We start from the raw sequence: 17623 nt of genomic DNA on the forward strand, positions 1-17623 counted from the left end.
GGGGAGGGTGGGAGCCAAGGATGTCCTGTCCGTGGTCTTCCCTTTGCCCCCAGCCCTGTGAACTAGACAGAGCCACGGAGCCACGAGCTCAGCAGGAGGGGGGTGCCTCGGACAGTGCCCAGGGCAAGCTGGCCTGGCTGGAGGCCGCCCTGCAGCGAGCCAAGCACGACATGGTGCGCCAGCTGCGCGAGTACCAGGATCTCATGATCGTCAAGCTGGGCCTGGACTTTGAGATCGCCACCTACCGCAAGCTGCTGGAGGGCGAGGAGAGCAGGTGAGGGCTGGGCGGTGCCTTGGATGTGCACATGGTGAGGAGTGCAGGGGGTGCAGGGAGGTCACTATCTGGGTCCTCACCAGCTGGAGAGGGGCGGGGAGAGATGACCTGGGTATCCAGGGACTTGTTCTCCTGGACCCAGTTTCTCCCCACCAGCTTGAGGCCCTTTAGACAAAACGTTCCAGCCGATGAGCACCTTTGGCACGTGGGATGGGACAACTTGTGAAGTCATTCACCTGCAGGGGCAGAGAGCTGGGGTCACTCTGTCCATCGAGACAGCTGCAGGGACCAAGGCCCAGCCAGGGGGGAATAAGGTCCCCCATGTAGAGTGCCTTCTCCTCGGTTCTGCCCTTCTCCCCCAGGCCTGGGGAAGGCAGGGTTTATGGGAATAAGTAGGGCCTGGCTTTTAACCTTAGACAGTAGAGATCCAAGGGCTGTTAGCTCCAGCTGGGTACCCCAGGCCGAGGGGAGGGAAAGGGAGCCCACCATGCAACAGGCAGGCTGCATTTATTCTTTCCTTTCAATCCCACAACACCCCTGGGAGGGAGGTGCTGTCAATCCCATTTTATTGATGGGGAAACTGAGTCTCAGGGTAAAGGAGCCCTTCAAGGACACACAGGTAGAAAGTGCCTGGGTGAGGCTTGACCAGTACTCTTCAGATAGTTGAGCTATTTCCTCTGTGGTGTCCTTTAAAATGCCCCCTTTAAAAGGCTAAGTTTAGGCCAAAGAAAGCATAGATCTTTAGCCTTCTTGAGAACCTCCTCCCGGAAGTCATCAATAAAACTGAGCTATTTGAGTTTAAGGAAGAAGGATTGAGTTTAAGGTCCAGAGGAGTCTGATGCAAAAGGGCTGTGGGGATCTGAGAGAACCAGGAGCATGAACGACAGACAGATCTCTGCCTGTGGGGGAAAGCCAGGAGAGTTTTGTTTTGGAGAATGGGGATTATTATACCCAGGAGGTATATTCACTCACCTGCTTCCTCCTTCTCCCCTGCAGGCTTGGTCTGGGATTTGGGACAGGGAGCTTCTGTAAGTAAATAATAGACCTAGGTTGGGTTAGAGGAGTCAAATCTTATCCCCTCTCCTTTGGGTGTAGTCTTTTGGGAAGGGAGAAGGGCTCTGCTTCCACTGTGTCTCCCTTTTTTGGGGGGACTGTTTCTTCTCGTAGGGGTAATTCTTTGGGTGTGTCGGGGGAGGATGTCTTGTGGTATGTCCTTTTTGGGGAGGTTCTGTTGGTTTGTCCTGGGGTGTGGGAGGAGGTTCTGTGGGGTCTGTCCTTGTGGAAGAGACTGTTTCATTCTCGCGTGGGGAGAATCTGTGTGTCCGACTCCAGGGAGGGGGCATTCTTGAGTCTGTTTCTTGGGGGAAGGGGTCTGTGTATCATTACTTTGGGGAGTTTGCATCTGTCTGGCGGGGGAGGAGGGTCTTTGCATCTGCCCTCTGGGAGAGGAGTCTGTCTGCCTTCCGGGGCGGAGCGGCTCTCTCCGACAGCCACTGTCCTCTCAGCCCTGGGCAGCGCTCCACCCTGCGGGCTCGGCTCAGCCTCGGGCCCCGCCCGCCTGCCGCCTCCCGGAGCGGGCTCCGGCGCCCTGGAGACGAGCGCCCCTGGCGGCGGCTGCGCGCTCTGCGGCTCCCCCGGCTGCCTCGGCGGCTTCGGCTGCGGCGGCGCCCGCGGATGTTGAAGGTTCCCGCCCAGCTCCGGAGAAGTCAGAGACCCCTAGCTCCTGCCCCAAGGACTTGACCCTGTACCTCAGACGCCTCCTCCCACGGAGCTGGCCCTCACTTCATCTTTCCTTCTTGCTCCCCCCCCCCCACCCCGGAGCGTAAAGTTTGGAATCTCGCTTACTGGGTGGTGACTGCCCTGTCCCCTGGGTAAAGGTAGCCGGGACGCTGTGCCACTGGGGGAGGCCTGGTGGCTTACCTGGACACAGTACCCTGCTCTTCTGACCTGCCCCCCACTCCTCTTTCCCTGAGACTCCTCCTTTGCAATAAAAAGTTCTTCAGTGGACTGAGCCCCCTGGGGCTGTTTGTGCCTGGATTCCTCAAGCTGTGTCCAGAGCACAGACGAAGCTGGAGGGGGTTTGCAGGGAGGGGAGAAAAGGAGGGGACACTACCAGGAAGCAACCCTCCCCTTGTGGCGTGTGGGTCCACGAGACTTCAGTTGGCAGTGATATCCCAGAACCAAGATCCTAAGGGTTGGTGGTGGTAGGGGTGGGCAACTGTGGGCCCCTGGGGAAAGTGAAAGAAGGGGTTAATTCTATTCCCAGCCTCAGGGCCCCTCTGTGGAGCACTGCCTTCATTCATCCACACACTGGCTCTATGGACACTTACAGAATGGCCTCTGAGGGTCAGGTGTAGTGCCGAGTGAGCAAGGCACCCTGGTTCTGGAAGGGAGGCAGGCCAGAAACCGGGAAAGCAGCCCAAAAGAGAATGGTGTGAGATGGGGATGAGGGCGAACCGTTCTCTACTGCCCTGGCAAGGGCACTTGAGCACGGGCCCTGGGGAAGATGGCCCTCGCAGATTGGGGCTGGGGGATATGAATATTGGGTGGCCCAGGCCCGGGTTCTAGTCTAACCAGTGACCTGATGGCGGGCTGGGAACAACATTACCTTGGTGAAGGAGGGCGTGTCTTTGGAATCAGATGGAGGGTTCCAGCTCTGCCTCTTACTTCTAGGTCTAAGGTGTAGTTTGCTCTGAGTTTTCACAAGGCAACTGGACTCTGGGGGGGGGGGGGCAGAAGATAGGCCAGTTTGGGGGGTGGGGTGACCAGAGAAGGGCTGGGTTTCTGGGCTCTTTCTTTGCCCCATAGGCCCACGAGAAGCTTCCATTCGGTGAGCTCACATTCTTTTCTGTTGCACAAAGGGTTACATCATCAGCACATCTGGGAACAATGGTTTCTGCTTTCTCTGTCCCTGGGTGGGGTTAAGGTGCGTCACTGGCCAGAGGCCCTGGCTTTACCTTTTAAGGTACAGTAGGGCCAGGGTGTCTGCTCTGTTCTCCTGGGTCCTTGCCCAGAAAACAGGTCTCCAAAGGGCCCCCTTCCTGGGTAAACAGAGCAGTCTCATGCAAGAGGAATGAGACCGAAACTTGGCTGGAAGGCTGCCTCCCAACCTGAGGGGTAGGGGATGTGGACCCACTCGAGTCCCATTTGGTCAACACGGACCGACACCCACGGTCAACATTCTTACCACACTCGCGGTGCGAAGTCACCGCCTGAAAGCAGATCCACCCCTCTGCGAGATTTCTCAGTTGGGCTCCATGTTCCCTGCATTTCGCCAAGACGTAATGACAGTCCATGCTTTTCAAGGTCAGGTTTTCCCAGCTGCTGTGCTGATCAGGTCAAGGGAAGTGCTGAAGGAAATATCACCAGCAGCTGTTGGCAGGATTTATAGTAAGCATTCTGCAGCCTACATCACCGACGACTGGCTGCTCACGTTTTCCCGTCTCAAATCCCAAGCCTGATGTCCCTTCGGATCCCAAGGGCTGCCAGGTCAGGCTTGCGTGTCTTGCGTTGCATGTTTGTGGTTTGGGGACCGATTCTCTGAGTGGCTCCCTTGGCCATGGGCCACATTCCATGCTGGGGCGGGAAAGAACTGTCTGGTGCATTTATAGAGTCGTTTACCAGCCTATTTAGAAGCTTTGTTAGTGGAGGTGACTTCTCAAGGGAGGCGGATTGTCAACCGTTGAGTCATCACATCTCAGGAGAAGGGGGACCACTAGGGGTCAGTCTTCTGTTGGCTCCTCGTGCCTGCCTCACACTTAATAGCCCAGAAGCATGACAGATGTAACTTAGCTGTGTGGGCATCTCCATATGAACCCCTCAAGGCCGGTGACTGTCTCGGTCACTCATCGCCAGGGCCTGCCACGCGGTAGTTATGAACAGGTTGAGCAAGGCTCTATGTTTGGTCCACTCTGTCTTTGGATGCACTTTGTCGTTCTTCCACCATTAACGTGTCTCACCTCACGGAAACCCCTCAGGAGTCTCTTGATGAATCTAACTGCAATCCTACCTGATGTAATTCCAGCTGCAGTGTATCAGCCAGGCCAGCCTGGAGGAAGGAAAGAAGGGTCTGGATTCTGTTCCCAGTCTTGCTGTTATCCCGGCCACACGCTGCCTGTTTCTGAACCTCAGTCCTGCCCTCCCCAAATCTAACTGGTGAAGATTCATTTATCCCTTTTAGTTTTCCTCCCTACTTGACCTCTCTGCACCATGATCTACCTGTAAAATACAAATGTACCTGTCACAGGGTTGTGTGGAAAAATATATTGCTATATGTAAAGTGCTTAAAACATAGTAGGAATTACTTAAACGTAGTTAGTATCTCATGTACTGGGCTTTGGGCCCCTTTACAGAAGGCAGTACAAGTCTAAAGCCGGCTGGTCTCTTGCTGCCCCAGGTGGAACTAGGGTGTCTACAGGGCAGGAGGGGAGCTAGGGGAACCCACTGGCTCGATCTGGCACCTCCGGGGCACCTCCGCAGTGTGATAACTGGCGGCACCTCCCTTACCACTCCGCCTTAGTCTAGTCCTCCATCTGGGATCACCCCCTCCTCCCCCACCAGCACGAGTCCGCCTGTGCGCTCCCACTGCAGTCCTATCCACATGCACCCATAAAACTCACCTCTTCGGCCCATACATACAGGCATACGCACATTCACACACACAAAGACACATCTAGAAAGGCTCACAGTCACACACACACACACACACACGCGCGCGCGCGTGCTGCCACACAGATGCCCAGAGTTGTGCGTGTACCTGGAGGCAATCATACTGTTCTACTCACAGCTGTGAGCTATGCGGAATCAAGGTATAGACAGCATGCGCCCAGCTCAGCTGCATGGACGCCCCACTTTCCTCTAGCTCCTAGTCCTGTCCTACCTCTTCTGAAGACTAACAGAGCTTTAAATTGGCAAAGGACCTTAGCAGCCATCTTATCTAAACATTTTATTTCACTAGTGAATGCGTGGAAGCCCAGAGAGGGGAGGTGACTTGTTAAAGGTCACACAGTGAGGTGTTCCATTTTTTTTCACCATTCGGCATCATGAGTATTATGTGCTTGATTCATTCACTCTTGCTTCTCTTCCTGAGCCTGTCCAGGAGTGGGAACTAGAGGGAGGTGAGGACTGTGCTCTTGGAGTAGGACAAAGCTGAAAGTTAGAGCTGGAGGGAGGCTGAGAGTAAGTTTGGCAGGTCATTAGGGCCCAGCTGGGCTGATGAGACCCGTGGGAGAGGAAGGGAGGGGTCAGCTGGCAGAGTTGAGAATTTCATTGGGACTGGAGTTGCGGGTGGCTTCTGAACTGAGGGATAGAGTGACAGAGCTGGGGTTTGGGCCTCAGGTCTAGACTCCTGATGGCCTGCTTCTGAGCTGTGTGGTGTCACAGCACAGAGGGCTCGTTGGAAAAATTGCACACTCTGGAACTCTTCTAGAATTCTGCCCTGCTCAGAATTCCATCAGGAGGGGAGAGGGGCCATATTGGTGGATGGGAGGCCTTGGATTGATCTTCTCCCTTAAAAGAGTGAGTTCTTTTCAGACCACTCGCTTCTGGTCTCTCGATATTCTTGTTTATTTCTACTGGCCTGAGGGATGGGGACTTAGATTTCTGTTACCATTTTCTGGGTCTGGGCCTGGAAGTTTAGAAATTGACCCTGCTGTACAAATGTATATTCAGGGACTTGTCTTTGCCCATAGTGAAGCTGAGGGGCCATCTCCCCACTTTCTTTGCTCCTTATAAGAGCCTCATCAGTGTCAAGGGGGAAACAGTTCTCTGCATGAAGGAGCTCAATGGCTCTAGAAGATGTGGAGATTTCTCTGTTTGCTATCTCTGATCACAGATATAAGTATAATATGATATAAATGTGTAAATGTAATCAGTTTACAGATGTTCATGGAGGCTGGCCATGGCCTTGCTCCTTAGAGGGATTTCCACTTTATATTCTGCAAAAGTACACTGCTAATGGCAAGTGCATATCGTGGTTATTTTGTAGAATTGTCTAAGCATGTTACGTGTATGAAATTCCTAGTCCTCCTATCTGCCCTAGGAGGTAGGGGCTCTTTTATCATTCTCACTTTAGAGATGTGGAAATGGAGGCACAGAGAGGACAAGTAAATTGCCCAAGGTCACTCAGCCAGGAAGGAACAGAGCCCAGTTTCAGACCCAGGTAATCTGGCTCCAGAGTCTATGTGCTCACCTCTGTGCCACATCATCTTCTTGCTACGTGCTGTTTCCTATTTTGGAGGTAATTTATCAGCTATGGCAGGTCTCCAAACCCCAAAAGGACTCCATTAAAAGAAAAAAAAGTAGCCACATCAAAGGTTTTTTGAAAGTTTAAATCGTGTTCATGTATTTACCCTTTAAGGAATTCTCATAAATTGCTCAGGCATGAGTCTTCCACAGCAAAGCAATGAGTGGTGTTTCCTTAAGCTTTGAGTGGCTGGTGAATCTAATTTTCGCTATCCATCAGTTTACAGATATGCGCAGGATGTTTTCGGGGAGGCAATTGTGGGTTAGTGAAATGACCACGAGTGGTGCATACAGGGTTCAAACACCAGCCAGATACTGAAACTTGTGGGGCACTGGCCCAGTTACTGAGCATCTCTGGATTCTTCATCTTCAAGATGTATCATGGTGGATAAGATCATTACAGTTGTGTGCATAAAATTACATCGTGTAGAGGCCTGGCACAACCCTTGGCTCAATCTGAAACTGCTGTGAGCCCAGGGACAGAGGACTGTGCTGGAGACCCCAGACTAGACCTTTTTCTGCTCCATGTAACTCTGGGGACCTTCCCATATCCGGACCCTTGTGGATTACAGAGGTGCAGACAAGGCTCAGAGTTGGCTACATTGATTTATTGGAAACACAGATCAAGACAGAGATGAACACGGCAGAGATGGAAGGGGAATATTGGGGGGATGGGGTACGGCCATCACCCAGGGCAGCGCAGGTTGGGCCCTTATCCTGGCCCTCCGGCCCCTGAGCCCCCTTCCTATGGGCATCAAGGGGACTTCTTTTTAGGGGTAGCCTTTCCCAGTGCGGGCAGCAGAACTGAGGAGGAAGGGATCACACACAGATGTGAGAGGCTGGGAGTGGGACAGACCTTTCAAAGTGCCAGAGAAGTAGTTGAGAGCTTGCTCCACCTGGAGGCTGGGTGGGAGAGCCACCAGGCCCGCGGCTTGAGCTCGGGGGTCTAGCATCTGCGGCAGCTGCTGGCGCAGGAGCCCACGCCGCTGGTGCCCAGGCCGCAAGACGTGACGGAGTTGCAGGGGGCGCAGGGGGCGGAGGGCGCGCTGGGGGCGCAGGGCGCGCACATGCCCGTGCTCACCGCCAGGTTCCCGCTGCAGGGGGCGCTGCACACGCTGCCGGTCACTGGCCGCGAGCCGGACACGCAGAGGTCCCCGCAGACGACCCCGCCCCGGGAGCTGCTGACACCTGCGAACCCCAAAGGCTCAGTCAAAATTCTGGGGGGTGGATCATCAGCTTCCCCGAGGACGCCCCTCCCCAGGCCCTGAGCTCTGTGTATTCAAAGTCCAGAGAATCTTTACTTAAAACACTAGGTCCATCTAGTTCCAAAGCTGCTGTCTTTCCTGCTCTCTGACCCCAAATCCCTCCGGCTCTGATGCCAGCCCCATTTAGCTTTCAGGGGAAGCCCCCCCTCCAAACTCTGCCATTCCTTCTAGAAGGGAATAAATGCACACGGGGGCTGTGTTACTCACAGACATTCACTGCACCAACGCCTTCACATAGTCTGAGGGGGAAAAAGAAAAAGGCAACAGGAGTGATTCGGCTAGAGTTGCAGATAGAGCTCCCCAAATCCCTGGGGGTGGGGTCCACAAGTGGTCAGGGTAAGAGCAGAGGGTCTGAGAGAACAGCCCTCCCAAGCTACCCCCCCCCCCCAAAGTGATGAATGAGAGGCTGTCCTAGATCCCTGGTCCTCCTTCCTGACCCAGGAGAAAGGGTGCCGTTTATTCAAGGGGCAGGAATGAGCAGCTCAGAGCCAGGCTGGGTTGGGCCCCACCTCTGTTCTTCGCCTTCCAGCAGCCGCCTGTAGGTGGCGATCTCGATGTCCAGGCCCAGCTTGGAGTTCATCACCTCCTGGTACTCCTTGACCAGGCAAGCCATGTCCTGCTTGGCCTTCTGCAGGGCGGCCTCCAGCTCAGCCAGCTTGCAGCGGGCATCGCTCAGAGCCGCCTCGCCCTGCTGCTCCGACTGGGTCACTGCGGCCTCCAGCTTGGAGTTCTGGGGGCCCAGAGGAGAACAAGGTGTGTTATGGTCCTGGGTCTCTCTGTCCATTCCCTGGATGTGTCCAGTCTCTCCCCTCCCCCAGCTGGGAACACCCCAAGAACAGCCCTCTCCCATCATGAGCCAGGTGCCCTCGAGGGTCCACAACCAAGGACTTTAGTCATGCAAATGGGCTGGAGCATGAATGGTGAGATCCACTGAGGACACACACTGCCTGTGTGACCCTGGAGAGGCCCCAGGCAACACTTACCTGGCACTTGGCATTCTCGACCTCGGCCGTCAGCCTCTGGATCATGCGGTTGAGCTCATTGATCTCCTCCTTGGTGCGGCGCAGGGTCTCCCCGTGCCGGATCACCGTGGCCTTCATCTCCTCACACTGGGGGGAAGCAGACATGCCCCTGAGGCTCAAGAGGCAGTGTCCCACCCACTCAGACACCACAGATGATTGGTAGGTTGTACAGTGCTCAGCCTGTGCAACCATACGTGGCAGCCCTGCCCAGCCACTATAACCTGAGAGCTGTCTGCCCTTCTGTTACCATCCAAGGGATCGGAATCCCCAGACAAAAGAAACCTTGTTATTATATACCTGGATTCCCTGCCACTGCCATGTCTAGGAGGCAGGTGTCCTCCGCCCCTCACCTTGCTGCGGTACCAGGACTCGGCCTCAGCCCGGCTGCGGCTGGCGATGTCGTCGTACTGAGCCTTGATCTCGGCCACAATGCAGTCCATGTTCAGGTCCCGGCTGTTGTCCATCTTGACGATGACCGAGGTGTCTGAGATGTGGGCATTGAGAACACGGATCTCCTGCAGACGGTGGGGGGTGGGAGGATGGAAGGATCTTGTTTACACCCCAGCCTCATCCACCACAGCGTGGACCCAATCTTCTCAGCCCTTCCCTGGTCTCCAGGCTCTGCTCACATGACAGCCTCATGGATTGCAGCCCCAGCCCAAATCCCTGGCCAACTCCAGTCCTAGGCCAAAGCCCCCTCTTCCAGGCTGGCTGCCAGTTTTCTGCCTGGACCACGGCCCCTCACCTCCTCATACAGGCGCCGCAGGAAGTCGATCTCCTCAGTCAGGGCCTCCGCGTTGGCCTCCAGGTCTGACTTGCGGAGGTAGGCGCAGTCCACATCCTGGAAAAGTGAGGTGTCTTTGAGCGAAGAGGACCCGTGGTGGTCATCACCCCAAGCTCCTCTCCCTTCTCCCCCATCCTTGGAGGCCAGGGGAAAGGATTCCCAGTGTTCCTATTCCCATCCCATCTCCATCTCTTCTGGCCTGCCCAGGATGGGCTTCACAACCTCCTGCTCTTCTGGGAAAAAACCCCTTTGTGCCTGGAGATGGGCCACCAGCCTCGCACTCCTCTTATGATTCCAGCTCTCCTTTGTAGCCTCCTTAATCCAAGAAGCCCATCAGACAGACTCCCTGCTTGGCCACCTCGACCCCTCCCCGGTCCCCCCGGCAGTCCTCCCAGACTCCACCTGGCCACTCCCGATTCTGCTCCATCCTCCCCACACCCTGTGGCTGCACCCCTCCTTTTTGTCAGACTTCGCACAACGTTAGACAGGATACTGTCCCTCCATAGAGAGCCTGCAGTTGCTCTGCCTCCCTGGGACCCCCGCTGGAGACCACCACTTCCAAAGCAGAGCAGGACATCCAGAGGTCAGCCCAGCCATCCACCTGCCCCAGGGCAGGGTGTTAGTGGACACTGCAAGGTTATCACCCTTCATCAGCGACCTGAATGAGCCTTTCATGACCTGATTTCTGGGATTTCCCATCTCGATGTGGCCAGGTCATGTACCCCACACTGAGGTTGAGACCCTCTGGGTCTCCCCAGGAAGAGTCTGTCATTCCAGGATCCCTGATGTCTGTGCTTCCAATCCCACATTACTCACCTTCTTCAGAGCCACAAATTCATTCTCAGCTGTTGCTCTCAGAGAAACTTCCTCCTCATACCTGAGGCAGAAGAGGGCAGAGAGGGAGGTCAGGGAAGGGCAGGTCTCTCCAGAGGCCGCTGCCACTTCATATCAGTGAAGGGGGCAATATTAGGAACCTCCCAGCAGCCGGGACCCCGGCAGCTCTGCTGGATCCTTTCTTTCTGGCTGGATCTGGAACGTGTCTGGGATTCTCTCCCCACTTTGAATTGAGGGGTCCGGAGAGCCTACGTTCTGGGACCTCACAGCCCCATTCCCAAAGCTGCTGTGAGGTCCCCTCAGGAAGAAAATAAGGACACAGCACGCAGCCCCGGGCTAGGATTGCAGAGCAACCCCCCCTCCCTTGGGTGTCCGTCCTAGCTCAGGCTGGGGGCCTATGCCACCCATCAACAATCAGCACTCAGCACCCTGGGCAGTGGGTCACCCAGAGCCCCAGAACCCATCACCCCAAGGTGCTACGGGTGGGAACTGAGAGGTCAGCGGGAGAAGGCCTGAAGTCAGCAGAAGTCCCCTCTCCCCGCCCACCGGGCCCAGGGGACAGCCTCCGAGAAGAGAAGGCCAAAGTAGGAGAGATATGTGTGCTGGGGGAGTCCCAGGCTTGTGCTCAGGCAGGCCACTGGGCACCAGTGGCACAGATGAGAAGATCCTACTGCACACGGCACCCCCGCCCCGGCCTGCATGGCCTCTTGCCCTTCTGGGAAATTCCTCTCAAGTCTAATCCAATGGGCTCCAAGTCAAGTCCATGTCCTGTGCCCAGCGTCACTCCCGGCCGCACTCACTTCTTCTTGTAGCCCTCCAGCACCTCCTGCACGTGGTTGAGCTCCGAGGCCAGCCTCCCGCTGTCGGCCTCCACGCACTCAGCCTCCCGCCTCAGGGTCTCGATGTAGCCCTCGAACAGGGGCTCCAGGTTGCTCTCGCAGCACTTGCGGTTCTGGTAGAACTGCCACTTGGTCTCCAGCAGCTTGTTCTGCTGCTCCAGGAAGCGCACCTGCGTTCAGGGTATGAGGAGGGTGTCAGATGGCTCCTGGTGTCCCCAAACCAGTTTGGGGTGGGGCTGATGGCTTTAGGGTAACCTCCCAAGCCTGTAGCTCAGCAGAGATTTGGCAGAGAGGGGCAGTGGGACACAAGGTGACTTCTGGCTTTCCTGACTGTCATCTGTGTCTGGAGTTTCCAATTTAGGGATGGGAGCCAGGGTTGGGAAAGGTCAGTCCCTGCTCTCAGGGACATTGACTTATCCAGACCTGGTGAGTCCAGGCGGCATGTGGTTTGGGGCCAGCTAGAGGTCTCTATTTTGCCTCTGACCTGGTGCCCAGCCTAGGTCCTGAGCGTGGGCGGGGTACAGGAAGGCTGTGGTCTAGGACACCCACCCATAGGATGGCCCTGTGGTCCTCTTCCTATTTCTTATGTGCATCCTTGTGTCTGCGTGCATGGACTGCCCTCTTGCTCTGGCATGCCAGTTCCGAGCCTGTCCTTGTCTCTCTGTGGGGACCTGCCTGCCTGGACGGAGGTTGCCTGTGATAGCGACACTATCAAATCAGGAGCCTCTGCTCTCTATGCTCATGTCTTTGGTCCACGAGTGCCCTGGGTGTGTGTCCACGTCCTGCATCAGACTGGGAGCTCCCCTGGACCACATCTCCTCTCTTCAGTGCCTAGCCCAGGAACCGAAGGCTCAGGAAGTGTGTGATCAAGGACACCCACCTTGTCGATGAAGGCAGCGAACCTGCTGTTGAGGCACTTGATCTGCTCCTTCTCCTCGTGCTTCACGCACTGCGCATTGGGGTCGATCTCCAGGTTGAGGGGCGTGAGGAGGCTCTCGTTGACCGACACGCTGGTGATGCAGGGCGGGCTTGGCCCGCACACGCCGCCGGAGCGGTAGCCGAAGCTGCGGCCGCAGGAGCCGGCGCGGAAGCCGCCGCAGACGCTGTGGCTGCCGAAGCCCCCGGTGAGGCCGCGGTAGCAGGAGACGCCGCGGTAGGGGGCGGCCGTGATGCAGCAGCGGCCGGGCCGGGGCCCGCAGGCCGACATGCAGCTGAAGGCGCGTCCGCAGAATCCTGATCCGCAGGTCATGGTGCTTCCGGAGGTTCCGGGTTGTGGAGTACAGGGATGAGGTCTGGAGTCTTGTGGAAACTCCAATGTGCTCTGCAAGGTGCCCCAGTCCTATTTATGCTCAGATCTGAAGGGCTTGGCTGTGCAGTTGGGTCAATTTGTGCTTTATGGGCTTGGGCGGTTAGTTGAGTCCAGCACCTCTTTAGAATGTGCTTTAATAATGGTGGAGTGGCCCGCACCCTCCTCTGTGTATAGGATGCCAACCTCTGGGCTGTAGGGGGACTCAGCATGTTTCATCTTCAAAGTGCCCTCCTAGCAAGGCATGCAGTCATCTGAGGAGATTGGGGAGAGAAGGGCAGGGCAGGGGAGTTAGGAAGGGGTCCAGGGGAGGAGAGGCGACGGAAGACCGGAGAAGCAGGGGACCTGTGTGTGTGTCAGGGGTAGCTGGGAGGGGACCCAGGAAAGACTGAGGTGGTAACAAATAACGTCTAGAAGTTTCCATCTCAGTAGTGGCTGAGGTGTTAATATAACACAAATCTGCATTTCCCCATCTCCATCTGTCCAGTGGGCTGCTGAAATATATCCTGTTTCTTCTATCAAGCCAGCAGCCAGCAGATTATTAAATATCTGTGTTTTTTGTCTTTTTCAACTTTCATTATGAGCATTTCCATACATATAGAAAAGCTGAAAGCATAGCATAACAAACACCCTGAGATGTTCCCCTTAGTTACTTGGATTCAACAGTGGTTAACACGGTGCCATCCCTGCCTGCCTGTTTGACAGTTACAGAAAGTATGACACGTACAGAAATTGGGACCATACCACTGCACATTCATGAAAACTAATATTTCCAAAGAATCATTTACTAGCCATTCCATTTTCAATTTTCCTAATAGTTTTAAGATTTTTTTAAAAAACCGGTTTTATGTGACTTAACTTGTGGCTCTGTCCCTTGTATTTTAAACTGGAAGTTAACTCTAGAGTTGGGCTGTTCATATGGTAGCCTATAGACATGTGTGGCTATTTAATTTAAATTGGTTAAAATTAAATAAATGCAAACTGGAGTTCCCCAGTTGCACGAGCCACATGGCCACACAACAACTGACTAACTTAGTGGACAGAGCAGATATAGAACATTTCCACCATCACAGCAGCATCTACTGAATTGGGCTGGTCTGGAGGCTTGACTGGGTTCAACTGAAACTTTTTTGGACAGAATAGTTCATAAACAGTGCTATATAACTCTTATTGTATCACCCCAAGAAGCAAAATTATCAGCTTGTTCTATCATCTGTGATGCTAAATCAGATCACTTGCACACATTTCCCTTTTATAATTAGAAAGAATACTGTAGTAAAACATAGGTCCTATTTTGATAAGAAGATATTTTCTTTTCTTTTTTTTTGCCACCTACTATATGATATCATACATGCCATGAACAATCTGTAATTCTTCCATCAACCATATGAAGTATGTATCATCATCCCCATTTTACAGATAAGGAAACTGAGGTTCAGTGAGGTTAAGTAACTTGCCCAATGTCTCCTAGCTAGTAAGTAATGGACCCCAGGAGATGCAATGCTTTCTCACCTGCAAGCTATGAAAACACCTGGATTTCCCAATCTCTGGAAAATTTCAAGAGGGTAGAGAAAGTTGTTTAGGAGGGGTAGCTGTGGATTTCTGGCTGGGGAAATCAGTCTAAGGAAGCTGGACAGAGTCACAGGGAGTTGGGATGGTTAGAACTGGGAGGGGCCGATGGGGGTGGGAGTGTAGCCCAGGGGGAGTATGAGGCTGGGGCTGGAGATCTGTAAAAGATGCTGTGGCTGAGAATTGAAGGGAGGGACAGAAAAAAGCAGTTAAAAAAATTTTTTTTAAAGATTATTTATTTATTTATTTGAAAGAGAGAGAAAGAATGAGCTGGGGGAGGGGGAGAGGGAGAGGGAGAAGCAGACTCCGTGATGAGCTAGGAGTCTGATGCGGGGCTCAATCCTAGGACCCCGAGACCACGACCTGAGCCAAAAGCAAATGCTTAACCAACTGAGCCACCCAGGCATCCCCAGAAAAGAGCAATTTTAGTTATTTGTACATCTCTGATGTACTGTAAGTGTCTTGACAGATGGTACTGTGTTCTTCTTACCCATGAAGCACCCCACTCCAATAGAACAGGTCTAGAAAAATTAGCTCATGAAGTACAGAGATTTGCATTAAATGAAAGAGAAGAAAAGAGAAGTGTGAAATGATGCTCCTGGCAGTCTCCTGTGACTGCTGTGTCTTAGGGGCAAAGGCAGGTAGGGTGGCTTAGGGAGGGAGGAAGGGGGTGCGGTGGATGGGAAAAGAGAAGGTAGGAGAGCAGACCAGGGCTCAGGGTAGGCCTGTCTGTGCAAAACATTCAGGGGTGAGGCCTTGTGACAGGGCAAACATGGGCTCATGGACTGTGTCAGCCATCTGGCTATCCAGAGGGGGGTGTGGCACCTGCTGTCACTTTATGTGTTTGGGGAGCTGGGCCAGCACTTCCGAGACCCTTTATACCCTCATCACAGTTCTGGGCACTGCCCACAATTGAGCCCCAGTGCTCCCAGCAAGCCAGCTGGCTGGTGTCCTGAGGAGAAGCGCTGTGAGTCAAGGTACATCTCACACATGGGTTACCTTCTCCACCAGTGTAACTCCTTATAAAAATGACATGCATAAACATGAGCTAATTACTAATGGCTGGCCCTTCCTCAGCAATTTTAAAGAAACAAGAAGCAATTTAAAGAAACAAGATATAAAAAAATTCAAATGTGACACCATTTCGTTAAACGTCAGGCCTTATTAATCGCTGATAATTTTTGAAGACCGAAAAGGACATTTAATCTGTATGTTTTCTTGGAGTAAAAAGACTTGTGGTGGGGGGAGGGGGAAGAGAGGAGGGAAGAAGGCTGGCCATATCCCCACTGTAGTCTTTGCTCTGGCAATACGAATTTTATAGAAGGTAAAATTGTGAGATATGTTCCCACACAAACGAATTTATAGGTGGTGTACCTACCACCTATAAGAAGAAAGAACACATAGTGTAACTTAGGAGCTTACTATGAGCCTCATTCTGATTGTACCCCCTTTCTGGCCTAGGGACAGCCCCTCTCTGGGATTTTGTGTTGACTCATTCCCTTGCTTTTCTTTGCAGTTTTAGAACCAATGTATGCATCCCTAAAACATAAATTATTAGTTTTCCAGTTTTTTAAAAAAGATTTTATTTACTTATTTGACAGAAGGAATGAGAGAGCACAAGCAGGGGGAATAGCAGAGGGAGAGAGAGAGAAGCAGGCTCCCTGCTGAGCAGGGAGCCCAATGAGGAGTCCATCCCAGGACCCCGGAATCATGATCTGAGGGGAAAGCAGATGCTTAACTGACTGAGCTACCCATGTGCCCCTAGTTTTCCAGTTTTTGAAGTTCATGTAAATGGAATTATATTGTGTGTATTCTTTTGTGTCTAGTCTATTTTGTTCAATGTTGCTTCCTGTAGCTGCATTAATGTTCATTTTCACAGTGAATTGTACTCATTGTGTGAATGTGCCACAATTTATTTATCTCTCCACCCTGATGGTCTCATGGTTGTTTCTAGAGTTTGTATTATGAACAGAGCTGCCATGAACATTCTTTTCTGTGTCTTCAGGTGTATTTGTGCAAGAGTTTTTCTAGGGTGTGTGGTTATTTAAAAAAATTATGCAAGTAGTATATGCTCAGTGTAGAAAACCATTTTATGAGTATTCTTCCAAATTTAAAAAACATAACATCTCTTGATGTTCATCTTACTTCATACTAGACACTATGCTAATTGCCCACCATGCATTAATGAATTTAATTTTTACAATTATCCTCTGAGGCAGGTGTCAGATGAGGACACTGAGACCTAGAGGGTTAAGAGTTTTGCCTAGGTTGTGTAGTTAGTGGCAAAGCTGGCTTCCCCTCCCTGCCCCCCAACCATCCTCTTCATGGCCCTTTACAGTGCTGTCAGGGTTCAGGACCAGAAGATGGAGGAGAGCTCACCCTTGTTTGTGGTAAGCATCTAGTTCTAAGAGAAAAGCTGGACACACACACCTAGATCGTGAACAAAAATGCAAACCTCACAACACACCAATGAACACAAATGTTTGGTTCAAATGTTTGGTTCATGGATATATTCCAAGGGCTTGGCACATAGTAGGTGCTCAATAAATATTTGTTGAATGAATGAAATGAATACCAACTATATATTAAGTGCTGAGTAATGGAGCCATCAAAGGTTGGTAGTTAATTGTGCAAAGCTTTCTGGTAAGATAGGGTGGGGATCAGATGAAGCAGACCAGAGGGGAGCCATTCCTGGGAGTGGGGCCTGGGTAGGGAGACATTCCTGGCTGGGGCCTGAAGAAGGGATGAAGTGAGTTGATGTGTCCTTGACCAAAGTGTAGTCATTGACCTGAATGATGATGGGAGTGGTAGGGAAAGCCAGCCAACAAGGGCAAGAATCTCGAAGGCCATGGGGAAAGCAGAAACTGAGGCTAGGATTGGGGAAGGAAAAAAAGAAGTGGATGGGAGGTAGATTTCTAGGGAAAAGAGGGGAGAAGATGCTTGGTCTTAGACTATTACTCTCTAGAGCTACTTTTTGAAGGACAAAGACCATCTGGGGGAGGGGCAAAGAGAATGGGAGGGAGGGGAGATTGGGGGAGATGGAGGGAATGGGAGGGAAGTGGAGGACAGTGGAGGAAAAACGAGAAGACCCATGGGAGAATGGTGGGGGGACACTGCAGGGGTGGAAGAGCAGAGGAGGAGGAAGTTGATGGGGGAGGGAATGCAGCACTGAGGGCAAGGTATGGACATATCTGAAGAGGTGGGCGACCTTGGCTTCAGCTTTAGAGCAATGAACCCTCACAGGCTGGAGGAGGTGCAGGCGTTCAGCCTGGTTAATGGAATGGACCTCACCAAGGGCAGAGCTTCTGAGTCAGTCTTCATCACATTCCCCCAGGCTACCCACAAAGGCCTTTGGCTCCTCCTTCCTCTGGTGAATTCTCATGGATAATTGGCCACTGTCCCAGGCCATCTAGGCTGAGGAGGCAGGACTCTGACTTGGGCCTCTCAACTCATGAATCTAGCCGTCCTGCTTGTTGGCTGGCCTAGG

The 17623-nt window shown here is 52.9% G+C and overlaps 2 protein-coding genes and 1 long non-coding RNA gene across 3 annotated transcripts; 1 reads left to right on the forward strand and 2 right to left on the reverse strand.

Annotated features, from left to right (window-relative positions):
* The first annotated feature begins 20 nt into the window (after nt 1–20).
* Nucleotides 21–2378, forward strand: LOC118538427 (keratin, type II cytoskeletal cochleal-like). Its single transcript, XM_036096370.2, has 3 exons — nt 21–274; nt 1271–1302; nt 1780–2378. Exons 1-3 carry the CDS (start codon nt 21–23, stop codon nt 1953–1955), a joined length of 462 nt encoding a protein of 153 aa, XP_035952263.2. The 3' UTR covers nt 1956–2378.
* Nucleotides 268–3586, reverse strand: LOC144382133 (uncharacterized). The gene is made up of 4 exons (XR_013448556.1): nt 3462–3586; nt 2883–2992; nt 1247–1300; nt 268–510 (listed from the first exon to the last, which is right to left on the reverse strand). It is a non-coding gene; the product is annotated as an uncharacterized LOC144382133 (long non-coding RNA).
* A 3795-nt stretch (nt 3587–7381) lies between these two features.
* LOC118538439 (keratin, type II cuticular Hb1) lies at nt 7382–12510 on the reverse strand. The gene is made up of 9 exons (XM_036096397.2): nt 12142–12510; nt 11223–11431; nt 10405–10465; nt 9550–9645; nt 9155–9319; nt 8766–8891; nt 8292–8512; nt 7990–8021; nt 7382–7705 (listed from the first exon to the last, which is right to left on the reverse strand). The coding sequence occupies exons 1-9, from the start codon at nt 12508–12510 to the stop codon at nt 7464–7466; spliced, it is 1521 nt and encodes a 506-aa protein (XP_035952290.1). The 3' UTR covers nt 7382–7463.
* Nucleotides 12511–17623: the final 5113 nt, after the last annotated feature.

Source organism: Halichoerus grypus, chromosome 6 (assembly GCF_964656455.1).
Source record: "Halichoerus grypus chromosome 6, mHalGry1.hap1.1, whole genome shotgun sequence".
Taxonomy (NCBI): Eukaryota; Metazoa; Chordata; class Mammalia; order Carnivora; family Phocidae; genus Halichoerus; species Halichoerus grypus.